At 51.7% G+C, this 12077-nt stretch overlaps 3 protein-coding genes across 3 annotated transcripts; 1 reads left to right on the top strand and 2 right to left on the bottom strand.

Moving 5' to 3' along the window:
- Positions 1–1019: 1019 nt before the first annotated feature.
- BBA_08478 (glycosyl transferase family 8) lies at positions 1020–2095 on the top strand (the record flags this gene model as incomplete). Its single annotated transcript, XM_008603575.1, has 2 exons — positions 1020–1065; positions 1146–2095. 2 exons carry the CDS (start codon positions 1020–1022, stop codon positions 2093–2095), a joined length of 996 nt encoding a protein of 331 aa, XP_008601797.1.
- A 630-nt stretch (positions 2096–2725) lies between these two features.
- On the bottom strand, positions 2726–9116 carry BBA_08477 (ATG C terminal domain-containing protein; the record flags this gene model as incomplete). Its single annotated transcript, XM_008603574.1, has 3 exons — positions 2726–2740; positions 2796–8885; positions 8943–9116. The coding sequence occupies 3 exons, from the start codon at positions 9114–9116 to the stop codon at positions 2726–2728; spliced, it is 6279 nt and encodes a 2092-aa protein (XP_008601796.1).
- Positions 9117–10112: 996 nt separating this feature from the next.
- On the bottom strand, positions 10113–11760 carry BBA_08476 (serine carboxypeptidase S28; the record flags this gene model as incomplete). Its single annotated transcript, XM_008603573.1, has 2 exons — positions 10113–10545; positions 10598–11760. The coding sequence occupies 2 exons, from the start codon at positions 11758–11760 to the stop codon at positions 10113–10115; spliced, it is 1596 nt and encodes a 531-aa protein (XP_008601795.1).
- Positions 11761–12077: the final 317 nt, after the last annotated feature.

Below are 12077 nucleotides of genomic sequence, written 5' to 3'. Positions count from 1 at the left end.
GTGTGTTTGCGGCATGAACACGCCACTAGTCACTGGGAGCTTTACTTCACCTTGTTGTAGGTTCTGATTAGCTCAGGTCGTCGACGCCCTGTGGCGCTCGATGGTCTTACCTCGGCTTATCATCACAGGGTCGGAAGCTGTGACTATAGCTCGAGGTCCTTCATGAATACATTCCTGGTCGAATAGCCACATTCAGAAGCGCCTCTGCCACTCAAGACGCATGCGCCTGCGGAGGTCGGACAGAGTCATGGCGGGTGCAACGTCAATATTCAGTCTCGCCAGAGCAAATATTACGCACACAAATCGTTTTTTGTACGGCCCGCGACGGCCGGTTTCCTGCGGCTGATGGCTCGCTGAGCATATTTCGCTCATGGATGGGGGGGGGGGGGGGCGGATGACGGCGAGTCAGACGATTCCAAGATGGAAACAGCTTCCAAGCTGTCCTTGAAGAAGAGGGGAGAAAAAAAATAATAAAAAAAGGCAAAACAAGTAAAGTAATTTGACCAAGAATTAAGCATTACAGGCGCCCTCCTATGCGAGCAGAGGCACTTAGCTCTTGTTCACTTCTTGGTGGTATGACGGCACTACAGCAATGACTGCGCTTTGCGGTTCAACGCGCGTTGAACACGCCATACCTTGGAATGTTTGCAATGGCTGCTGCTACAAAGACGTGACGGCACTTTTCATGCGCTCAGTGCCAGAAGAAATAAAAAAAAAAAAAAAAAAAAAAAAAACCAAATTGATAAGCATAACCCTTTTAAATTGACTTGCCGATGTTGCTCCTCGCATTTAGCGCGGGGCGACCCCCCCCCTCCCAGATCGACGGCGCCGATTCGATGCAGGCCAGCGGCCGGCGGGACTCGGGCCATCTAGCACGTCACTGGCGTTTTAATGCTTCCTAAAGCCGATGAGCAAGAAAAAAAAAAAAAAAAAAAGAGCTTCCCCACGTTCAATTCTCGCATCCCTCAACTTGCATCGTTTCCATATCACATCCAATTCAGACCATCGCGCCCGTCGTCATGACACAGTCTGCCTCGCGCAAGAGAGCCGCCCCCTCCGACAAGGGTAAGCCGTTCCGTCCGCCGTGAATTCCGTTTTGTGCCCTGCCGAACCACTAATCCCCCCCGGGTCGCAAAAAACAACAGTCTGGGCCACGCTCATTACCAACATTGACTACCTCGCCGGCGTCTTGACTCTCAACCACTCCCTCCGACAAGTCCAATCCGCATACCCGCTCCTCGCGCTCTACACCGATACCTTTCCGGCCGCCGGCCTCGCCGCGCTCGCCGCCCGGGGCATCCCCGCGCAGCGCGTCAACCACCTCCACCCTTCCGTCGGCGCGCGCGACTTTTCCGCCACCCCGGACCCGCGCTTCGCCGACACCTTTACCAAGCTGGCCACCTTTTCGCTGACCGAGTACGACCGCATCGTGCAGCTCGACTCGGACATGCTGGTGCTGCGCAACATGGACGAGCTCATGGATATCCCGCTCGACGAACCCCCCACCACGCTCAGCAGCAGCAGCGAGACGGGCGACAATGCCGAGACTTCGTCGAGACGCGTCTTTGCCGCGAGCCACGTCTGCGCGTGCAACCCGCTCAAGAAGCCGCACTACCCGGCGACATGGATCCCGGAAAACTGCGCCTTTACCAGCCAGGCGGCCGACCCGGAGCGCGCGCAGCGCGAGGGCGCCGATCCGCGCGGCCGGACCGTCGCCATGATGAACGGCGGCCTCGCGGTGCTGCGGCCGTCGCAGGTGCTGTACCGGCAGATTGTGGACAAGATTGAGCGCGACGGCCACGCCATGTACTTTCCCGACCAAGAGGTCGTGTCGGAGCTGTGGCGCGACCGGTGGGTCGCGCTGCCGTACGTGTACAATGCGCTCAAGACGATGCGGAAAAGGGGCGTGCATGATGCGATTTGGCGAGACGACCGGGTCAAGAATGTGCACTACATCTTGAGCCCCAAGCCGTGGGACGAGGTTGACGCGCAGGGCAATTTTATTGGTGAGGACGAGACGCATGGGTGGTGGGTGGCGGCGAATCAAAAGAGAAAGGCAGAGGAAAAGATGCAGGGCATCGCGGATGGCTATTAATCAATCTTCGTGGCTACCTTCTTTTTTTTTTTTTTTTGTTCTCACGGGTTTCGTGGGAGTCATTGGAGTTGGCGAGAGAGATTGGACTGGGTACAGAGTAGAAAGGTAACAAAACACTATAGACGGCGCTGGGACATTGACGTACGTATCATGACAAACTACAGAGCACCCATTCGTGCCACAAGTGAGATTCAGGCTCCAATATCTAGATTGAATTGATTCCAGTGTGACTTGCCCTCCTTCATTGACAAAACCCCGGGTGGTTGGACTTGGCTTCACTCTCTGTCGCTTCCACCGCCACATCTCATTCTTGCATCTAGTCGCCTTCTGCATCTAGTCGCATTCTGCAAGTAATCGCATTCTTCATCTACTCTAGTCTAGTAGTACAAAAACATGGGCAATCGCCCTATCCATTCTTGTCTGTCAAGCTATGAATCAATGTATATGCCTTATATTGTTAAAAAAAAAAAAGAAAAACAAACACCACCGTAAAGACTGGATTCTACATGTAATGCACATGGAAAAAATCACATAAACAAAACTACAATCTCGCTTGCCATGCTGCTTGTTGAGTGTAATAAAAGACAATCGTCATGCTAATGCACCAAAAACCACCCATGCAGTTTGAGCCTAGTGCTTGTATTTCTGATAAATTGTCAGCAGTTGCATCAACTTTCAAAAGCGGCGGCAGCTGGCATACCTCGTCAATCCTCCTCCGGTTGTTCGGGTCCATCGCATTGGTCGCGCCCAGCAGCGTCTGTCCGATAACCTTGGTAACGCCCACGGCCGGCCGGAAAATAATAGTCGGCGCCCGCTTCAGCATCACCTTGGCCACGCCCGCCGCTGATGCATTCTCCATGACCTCGCCTGGCACCGCAATGATGGCATCTCTTGCCAAGTTAACGTCACGCGCAAGCGATCGATAGCCTCCACGAATTCCTTGAAGAACCCCCGTGGGCTGGTCAGCATACAGAGAAATCTGCTTCTTCTCTTCTGCGTCCAATTCGTCGTCGTCCCAATTGCCGTCGTCGGCGCGCTTCTCTGCGAGCATCTCTTCAGCCCCAAGTAGGGCATACTGTGTGCCCACCGCGAGCTTGGCTCCCAATTTGACAATTTCAGTTCCCGTAGTCCGTGCAAATGCTGTAGCACCCTTTGAGATGCTCCTGAAAACACGCCCGTCTTTCTGGTACTCGCGAATCGGAATCTCGACCAAATCTTTGAAGCCGCTGCCAATATTGACAAGCGATCGCACAGGCGCTAGTCCAGCAATAACACCAGGTAATTGGTTCGTTCGCACGTCAGGCGTCCAAATGTCATTAAGTGTTTTGCCAAGGCGGTCAAATCCAGAAACTCCGTAGATGATGACGTGACGAAGGACCATGCGGGATTCTTCCAGCACGATGAAATTCATAAATTCCGTGGTATGTCCCGATCGGAGGCCAGCGTAGTCCACTCGCTTGGGCTTAAAATCAAGCTTCACCGGAACGCTGTTAATTTCCGCTCGCTGGACAAATGGCACGTCGCTAGGCGACGCATGCACTGGCACCTTGTCATCCTTGAATTCAAAGAATCGCGTAATGAAGTCGAGTGCATCTTGGTCAACGTGGAGTCGCAACGGCAGGAGAGTCGCTCTCAGTACTATCTCAGCAGCCTCCAACTCCGGAATCGGCTTGACATTCAAGATTTCAAGATGAACCATGCTAGTTCCCATCTCGCGCTCTCCTTGGTCTTGATCGTACGTCGCAAACTTTCGCCAAGTCGACGTGGGAACGTGATCAAATACGTCCAAGTTTTGCAGACGAACATCAAGGCTACTTTGTGTCTCGCCTGATCCCGGAGGATACACCACAAGATCCGCATTTACACCTTGTAGCTCAAAAGTAATCTTGTGATGCTTACTTCTGCTAAGTCGCAGCCGCTTGGCCTTGGGTTGTTGACGTCGCATGCCACGGCTAGTGGTTGTCGTGAAAGCGGTAGTGGCCACCGACTCCGTTTCTGTCGCGGCATCGTTGAGCCCCTCATTAATCGCTCGGGACAGTTCTTGCGGGTCGCGATTCGCGGGAATGCCAATGTAGATCGAGTTGAACAGAAAGTCACCAATGGCTTCACCATCATCAAACTCCTCTTCTTGCATCTGTGCGCTAACAGTACGAGACTGGCGCTCAAACGCTCTGCTTTCAACCTCCTGCACAGCCTTGCTGATGGTGTCACGAGTATGCGGCCAATCGTAGCCGTCAAACAGGTTCCAGATCACATGGACATCTCGCATCGACACCTTGACTGGGCTACTTTTGACAAGAGTCGCAGGTGCACTGTCGTAGGTGTTTGTCGATGAGTTCCAGACTTTGGCTGTCTGCTCACCAGTCGCGTCTTGACTATAGTAGTTCTCATGAACCTCAAGTTCGTCACTATCCACTGAGCCCTGGCTGGTAGTGGGGTCGAATCCCGTAAGTAGAATACCTTCGGTGGTATCTTCCATTCGAGCAACATCAGACATCATACTTTTCGTGGCATCAAAGATTTCCTCTCCGCCGGATGCGGTTCCATAGTACCTAGAGTTGACGCGGAATGAACTGTCGCTTCCACCAGCATCCGAGCCACTTCCAGCCATCTCTTGCGCACCTGCGAAGTCCTGGTCAAAGTCATAATCGCCTTCAGATCTACCAAATGCCTCTGCAGAGATCGAGGCCAGAAGATCTTGCATCGGCACAACATTGGTTCTGTATTTGTTCTCCTTGCTGGGTGGTGTTGGCGGCTTCAATGCATTTGCAAGCGTAATAAGTGTCTGAGTAGAGTCGGCGCACGTCTCCAGAACAAGCAAGTCATCGCGAAGGTCCACAATCACCTGCTGTTCGCCGTCTTCCCCGGGTGTTACCTTGACGACAACCATAGCTGATGAAATGTAGCAAATGTCCACATAGCCCATGGAACACATGTCGCTAACCAGCGCAGAAGTTGTAGACGATGCTGATGGCTTGGCCCTGACTGAAGTAGGGTCATCAACCGCGGTTGACACGTCATCAATAAGAAGCAAAGATGCTTTGTTAACGTTGAACGACGCTTGCATTTGCTCGTCTTTGGGCAATACTATGTCCAAATGAGCATCTGTTAGAGCAATCAACAACTTCGACGGCAGGTTCATTGGATTGAGACCAATCAGACAATCGGAAAAGACAACATCGAGCTTGGTAGGCTTTGCCCCTTTCGATGACTGAGAGGGAGACTGTGGTCGACGAGCCAAGGCTGAGTGAGTCTGGTCCCCCAAATTGGCTACCGAGGCGGCGAGACAATCGTCAAAGTCTTGTGGGGTCGCATCATCGGCCAGGCCTAGGAGGTCCATGATAGTTTGAACGCGGTACTCGACAACAAGATGACGAACCTTCAGCTTAATGGTAGGCTCAATCTCGTCCCCAATCATTCGAACCATCAAGACCGGTCCACGGGTTGGTGTATCTTGCGAAGCGGTGAACGGCGTGGATTTAACCAGATGTTCAACCTTGTTTCTACTAACAGAAATGCCGCCAGCAGATAATGCGACGAGCGAGGGGAGCGTGATATGACCAATTTCGAGTTCATTGACCTCGGCGACAAACGTGCCCAGCGCGCCGCCAATATCAACACTGCCGTTGATGCGTTGAATCTTTCCCAAAGTGAGAAGACCAGGGCGATCATCTTCCGGCAGATATTTGGCAACAGTGGATAGCTTGGCAAGCTCTTCGGCTAGGTTGGGCAGTACTCCCAGTTGACTGATGTTCTTGGCCCGGACATTGATGCCATCCACGGCCGCGCGCAAGACTGAGCCCTTTCTTCGCTGACGCAATAGTGTATCGACCATAATCTCGTCGGTAGTGTGATCATACTTGACTTTAGATGGGATGATGAGCTCGAGTAACTTTTCCAGATCAGAGTTGCTCGGCGCAGATAGGAACTCTAGACGAACGCCACTAATGTCTGAGCTAATGGCAGGGTCCGCCATGGAGCCTTTGATGTAGGGGCCAGACACCCGTATCAAGCTGCATGCAATGCCGATACCTTCGTCTCTGCTAACAATTTTGAACGCATTGCTTTCTGATGAAATGCTGCACTCCTTGCCAAGTATTTGAATAAAGGTGCCGCCGATGCGAACGTTGAGTTTATTTTTGGATGCCGCTGATTTGTCTTCGGGTTTGATTGGAGTGTCGAACCGTACGCCTCGGGGCTTCTGCTGCGGTGTGGGTGGCGTCTTGGCGGGCGGCGTGCTAGATGTTATTGAGGTGCTCATGTTAAGAAAGCTGCTCAGGCCACCAAACCAGCCAAAGGTCTCGTCTAGGCGCTGTAGCTCCAGCTGGAATACCAGCGGCAGAGTTTCCACCTCTGTCCGAATGCCTTCTGCTGACTCCAAGATTTTGACGGAAACGTCATTTCCGGCTGATAAAAAGGTATCTCGCACAGAAGTGCTCATTGGCTTACCGGCGTCGAATGATACAATGTCTCCGTCATCGTATCCAAAGCGGAACCTCTCAAGGTCAATTTTGGTTTCATACAAGGTTGCATCGGCATTTTTTGAAGCCGCAGTAGGAGCTGAGCGCCTCGAAACAGCCAAGCCCTTCAACGTCAAGTTGAGTAAGACTTCTTGTCTGAAGTCGAATGCAGATGGGTCCAAGAACCGATCGGCGGTATCTGCAACGCCACTCAGGTGGTTCAAAAAGTTGAGAGAAAGCTGTTCAAGGATAATCTTGAACGGCGGCTGCTGACTTCCCTTCTCATCTTGCTTGGCGGTGGCAGATGAAGACTTTGGTGCGCCATCCGTGTTGACGAAGCTGAGAAGCTTCGTCGTGATCATGAAGAGAAGGAAGGCGATAGAAGCATCAAAGTTGATGGTCATTGGTGACATGACGATTTCTAGGCTGTCATCGACCGGCGATATTCGAGTGCCATCTTTTGCCTTCTGAGCCTGAGCAAGATGTACAGAGAAAGCTCCCGGAGGCTGGGGGTGAATAGATCGCGTCATCGAGGCTTGGGGGTCTGAACTAGCTTCATCGGCGTCTGTACATATTTGCACGTGGCGCTGAAGAGACGGGACGTACACAGATAGGTTGTCGAACTCGAGAATCTTCTTGGCGAATTTGGTTGGTCCCTTCGGGGTTGGCACGTCTTCCGACGCAATGTTTTCAGGATTAATTGTTCCTCGTTCGTCTGCTGAACATTCTTCAGTGACCGCCGATGCAGAATCCACAGAGATAGTCGCAGAAGGAGCAGCAGTCGATTGAGCAGGTTCGGATGCGACTTGAACGGTGTGAACAACCGAGTTTTCGCCCCAAGCGCCCGGCATGGACGGAAGGCCTGAAGACGACTGGTACATTTCTGAAGGTACCTCCTCCCTTTCGCTGTTCCCATCGCTCTCTACTACTGTTCCTGAATCAAGTTCGGTTTCAGGTTCGGGTCGTGGCGGTGATGCAGCAATATTGACTGAAGACAGATGTGTTGCAACTTCAGCAGCAGGCTCTTCGATGCTGTTTTCGGGTTTGGGAGACAGTCGGGCAGGCTCTGTCGTCTCGAGCGCTACCCGTGACTGTGCAACACCTTGTGAAAAAGCACTCATATACATACTTTCGGCTTCCTCGTGGCTATAGAGACGCGATTCTTCCAGGTCCTCATATTGTGAACCATCTGCGCTAAATTGAGATGAATGCATGTGTGATGTCCCCACAGCAGATGCTGCTGGATTGACCGGAAGATAAGGTAATTGTTTTGACGAGCCCGCGAGTGCCACGTTAGTCGACGTTTGCGATGCTTCCATTTGTTGGGAGTTGGCTGTAGAGAATGCAGGCTCTTCATCGCTATCGGAAAGCATAGAAGCACCGAAATCATGGTATATGGAGGCTCGGGGTGTGCTGGGGTTTTCGTCGTCATTCGTTTCCATCTCGTATGGAATAGCCAATGCGTCTTCGCTGTCGCCAAGAGGGTGATCAGGCTCTGGAGTCAAAGTTCCATCTACCATATGCTCCTTGAAGGTTTGCTCGAAGTGAAGGGACTGATGTGATTCAAGCATGGCTCGTGGTATATCAGAAGGCTCTCGAGAGGGTGGATTGCGGGTCGCGAACGGTGATGAGGCTGACGAAGGCGAGAGCATTGAAGGGGATCGCGATAAGGTTGGGAAAATGTTGGCCTCTGATACTAGGAAGGCTCGGACTTTGTCTATAGAGATGTGACGTTTGCCCTCCTTGGGGACAATCTTGAGCGCATCACCAGCCGTGGAAGCAGTAGTAGTGACTCCCTCGATGTCGATGCTATCGAGAGAGATTTGAAATGAAATCTGTTCCAAGTAGTTGGAACCTAGCTCGGTTGGTGTTTCCATATGAAGCGAGAAGTTGACTCTATTGATCTTGACTTGCATGCGATCGAGGACGCCCTGCAGAAAATCGGCTAGGAACATGGGCAGAGACAGCGGTTGACCCGTGCCCGTAGGGAAACCATCTTGGCTACCGTCCTCGCTCATTGATATTGATGCCCCAAGATCTTGTGTTTCGGCTTCTAGAGCCTCTTGAAGCTTACGCCGCTCGTCCGGAGATTGATTGTCGAGGAAAGACTGGGCAAGGTCCACGGCGTTTGGTACAGAATTATCGTTGGTGGATGTCGCATCGGTCGGAGCCCGCTCGGGGTTGAGGACCTTGAGCTGCACATCGACGCCATCTACGTCGACGGTGATGGGGCTGCTGTAGAAGTCTATGGGTATGGTAATTCGTAGGGACAGAACCTTGGATTTCTGGAGAGCAAAAGCGGGCGGGAGGTTGAGCAGCTTTTGGAGTTTCTGCGACGAGCGTAAGTAGGTGCGCCCTGCAATAGCTTTTTTTTCTTGATAACATACGTCCAGCTTTAGTCCTACATCTCGGAATTCAAATATGGTATTCTTTCCAAGGGCAAGATCCAAGTTTTCGAGATTGAGGGCATCGGCATCGAGCAGCTCCAGGCGCGACAGGGCATAGCGCAGCAGCCGCTTGGGCATGCTAGAGGTGGTAAATGACGTGAATAATGACGCCATGATGGATGTGTGTGGCGCTTGAGAGAGAAAAGACCAATTTTCTTCTACCTCGGAGCAAGCCGAGCAGTTGGAACGGGTTCCGTGGCTGCCTGGCCAGCGCAGTTGGGCAGTCAGAGATCACGACACAGCCATCAAGATGCGGGGAAGCAAGGACATGGCGCGGGAGACGGGCTGGACAACGTTGCCGATAGATGGAGGTTGAAGCGAGTCGAAATGGCAGAGCTGTGACGAAGTGAGTCGGGCGTGCTATGATGCAGCACAGTGTGGCCGGTGCGTGAGCGTGAGATGAGTGCTTGCCCAGGCAGATGTCGGGATGACGAGCGGCCTTGTATGGTGTTTGCTTGTAGTGACATGCACGCAGTGGCCCAGGTGCGCCAGAACAAGCCAATTGGGGCAAGGCTACCCTGGTTTTTTTTAGAGGCAAAAGAGGTCAGTTGGTGTCTTGGCCCCGCTGAATGTGCCACTGGGCTCGTGACTGGGCCCGGCCCTCGGATGGCAATTGCTGGTTTTAGTGGCTATCAGTCGGCCTTTTAGTGCTCGGTAGATGTGTCAAGCATGACCTTTTTTTGTCGCCAGTTGGTTAGGTACCTGTTTGAGGCCGCCATGTGGTGACGAACGGTGACCACCGTGACAGCTACCTACACGGGAGGCGGGTGTTTCCTAGCAGACCTCAGAGTAGCTTTTGGCTTAGACTTGATATTACAGGTTTTTGGAATATGTAAAAAGTGTGATACCCTTGTTATGTGCCCTAATAGCATGCTAAACAAAAAAAAACAATCCGAAACTATGTTAGAAAACACCCAAGCTCCCGCCAAGTCAGCCTAGAAAGACCCAAAGCCCCGTCACCGTGCTAAGTGGAATTCTGTCTGCCGAGTTTCCATCAGCCACAGTTACTTGATAAAGAATAAAATATATTGTAAAATATATATATACTTTTTGAATAGTCAAATACTAATAAAAGTAGCGTCTATAAATATTTCGTTGTCTATTGTATCCTCACTTTCTAGAATCATGATACTCCTTGATCCATGCCTTCACAAACGCTACCTCCTGATTGTGCACGTCTATAATCTGCTTCGGAGGGTATCCAGGTTTGTATTCATTGGCTGGGATATCCGACTCATCCCAGTGGTGAGTTGCGGGGTCGATCAGGATGAAAGGCTGCTCGGTTGTCGACTTGCGATTGACATTGGCACCGATCCTGTGCGGCGTAGCACCACGCCAGGGGTCTTGTTTGCCATCAATAATAGCCAAGCGTGGATAGGAAAAGTTGACGCCGCCCAGGCGATTGATGGAGTCTACATTCGGCGGACTGGAGATGCCAAACGCCTCCTCACATCCGCTGGCGACGTACTCAATCGTCACTGCTCGAGAAAGAATACCTAATATGTCTTTTGGCACGCCAGATCCCGAGATGAAAAAGCCCCATCTTTTCATATGTCAGCGAACGACTTTCAGCGGTAACCAAGTTTCTGACTTACTGGCTGCATGTCTGGTAGAACCAGCTATAGCCATCATTGAGCTGCGCTGCTCGCTTGCGCAGTTGATTGGGCCATCCTCTTCTTTGCTTCGACTCATTATCGGAGCCACTCCTCTGGAGGCCGACGTAGTTTAGAAGCGCGGTCGAGGTATCAGCACTATATCCCGCGTCTTTGACAAGCTGTTCCGCTGTGGAACGACTTTTTTCCAGATCAGGGAAAGCAAGCTGTTCCGATGTGATGGTGCTGCAATATTCCTCCAAGGTGTTGTCACTCTCTCCATGTACCCAGCTTTCTTGTTGTAGCGCGGAAGCCGGATGCGCGATGCTCGAACCAAATGATGCATCGCTGATAGATGAGTTGTAACCGAAAAGCTTCTTGATCGCACTGGGCTTGGTCTTATCACTGCTGAAGATTGCTGTGTCAACCACATGCGTCAAGTTGGACATTTTGGGCCCGCAATCTCCTGGAGCATATAAACGTGCTGCCTCATTGTACTCCCAGTAGTCATAAACGGCTCTTGTGACACCCGACGACGATATGGCGCCCCAATAGGCTTCCGGGTAGAGCTTGCGAGTAATGGCCGCATACGCGCCTGCGTAAGAGCCACCGTAAATAATCCATGGCGTATTGGCCGAAGTCAAATTCGCATGTTCAAACCCAGGAAACTTGGCATGCTGCGCGAGGTAGGCAGCATCTGCCACGGCCTGTTCTGTGGTGAGAAATCGATAGTTCTCTCGGGATAGATCTGGAACGGGAAAACTCGTGCCATAGTAGCGATGTTCCAAAACGAGCACGATACCGCCGGTAGCCCTGGCAAGATGAGGCCCAATGCCCTCGTCCAGCAATGGTTTCCGGTACTCAGCAGTCACCTCGCCCCCAGCTATGACGATAACCGGGCCGCCAGGCTTGTAATACGATGTTTCCAGAAAGTAGCGAAGGGGGAAGTAGGCATCTGAGTGCGGCTCATACTGGATCTCGTGATGAAAATGGTCCACAGGTACGGATATGTTGCATTCCTGGATATTGGGACTTTTCAACGCGGTTTCGCCATGTGCAAGTTTGGCGGCATCGAAATGCGTGGGTAACCCGTTTGGCCGGATCGCTGTGGCTGACTGTGCAGCAAGGACGATTGTGGCTGCATAACCAAGAGAAAGACTCCACATTTTGCTACTCGGAGGAAGCGCTCAACGCGACAGAGGCAAATCGCGAGATGTAAGAAAATGAAATTTAAATAGAGGAAAGAAAGGGACTCTTGTTGACCTATGTAGGTTTTACATGGCATAAATGACGCGATTCCGAATTCGCCGCTCGAATAGCACCCCCTCTCTACTTGCCTTTTTAGGAAGGTAGCTACTGCTTAATGTTACCATATCTTAGAGATTACGCCAGAAGTGCGACTATCCAGAAGCGACATGCCCCTGCGACCAAAGTTAGTATATGTAGTGTTAAGCTGAAGTGGATAAGGTAAGAATGAAGTTTT

Source organism: Beauveria bassiana (genome assembly GCF_000280675.1).
Source record: "Beauveria bassiana ARSEF 2860 unplaced genomic scaffold BBA_S00035, whole genome shotgun sequence".
In the NCBI taxonomy this organism is placed as follows: domain Eukaryota; kingdom Fungi; phylum Ascomycota; class Sordariomycetes; order Hypocreales; family Cordycipitaceae; genus Beauveria; species Beauveria bassiana.
Note: the sequence above shows the minus strand (reverse complement) of the source record. Positions and strands in the feature narration are given on the sequence as shown.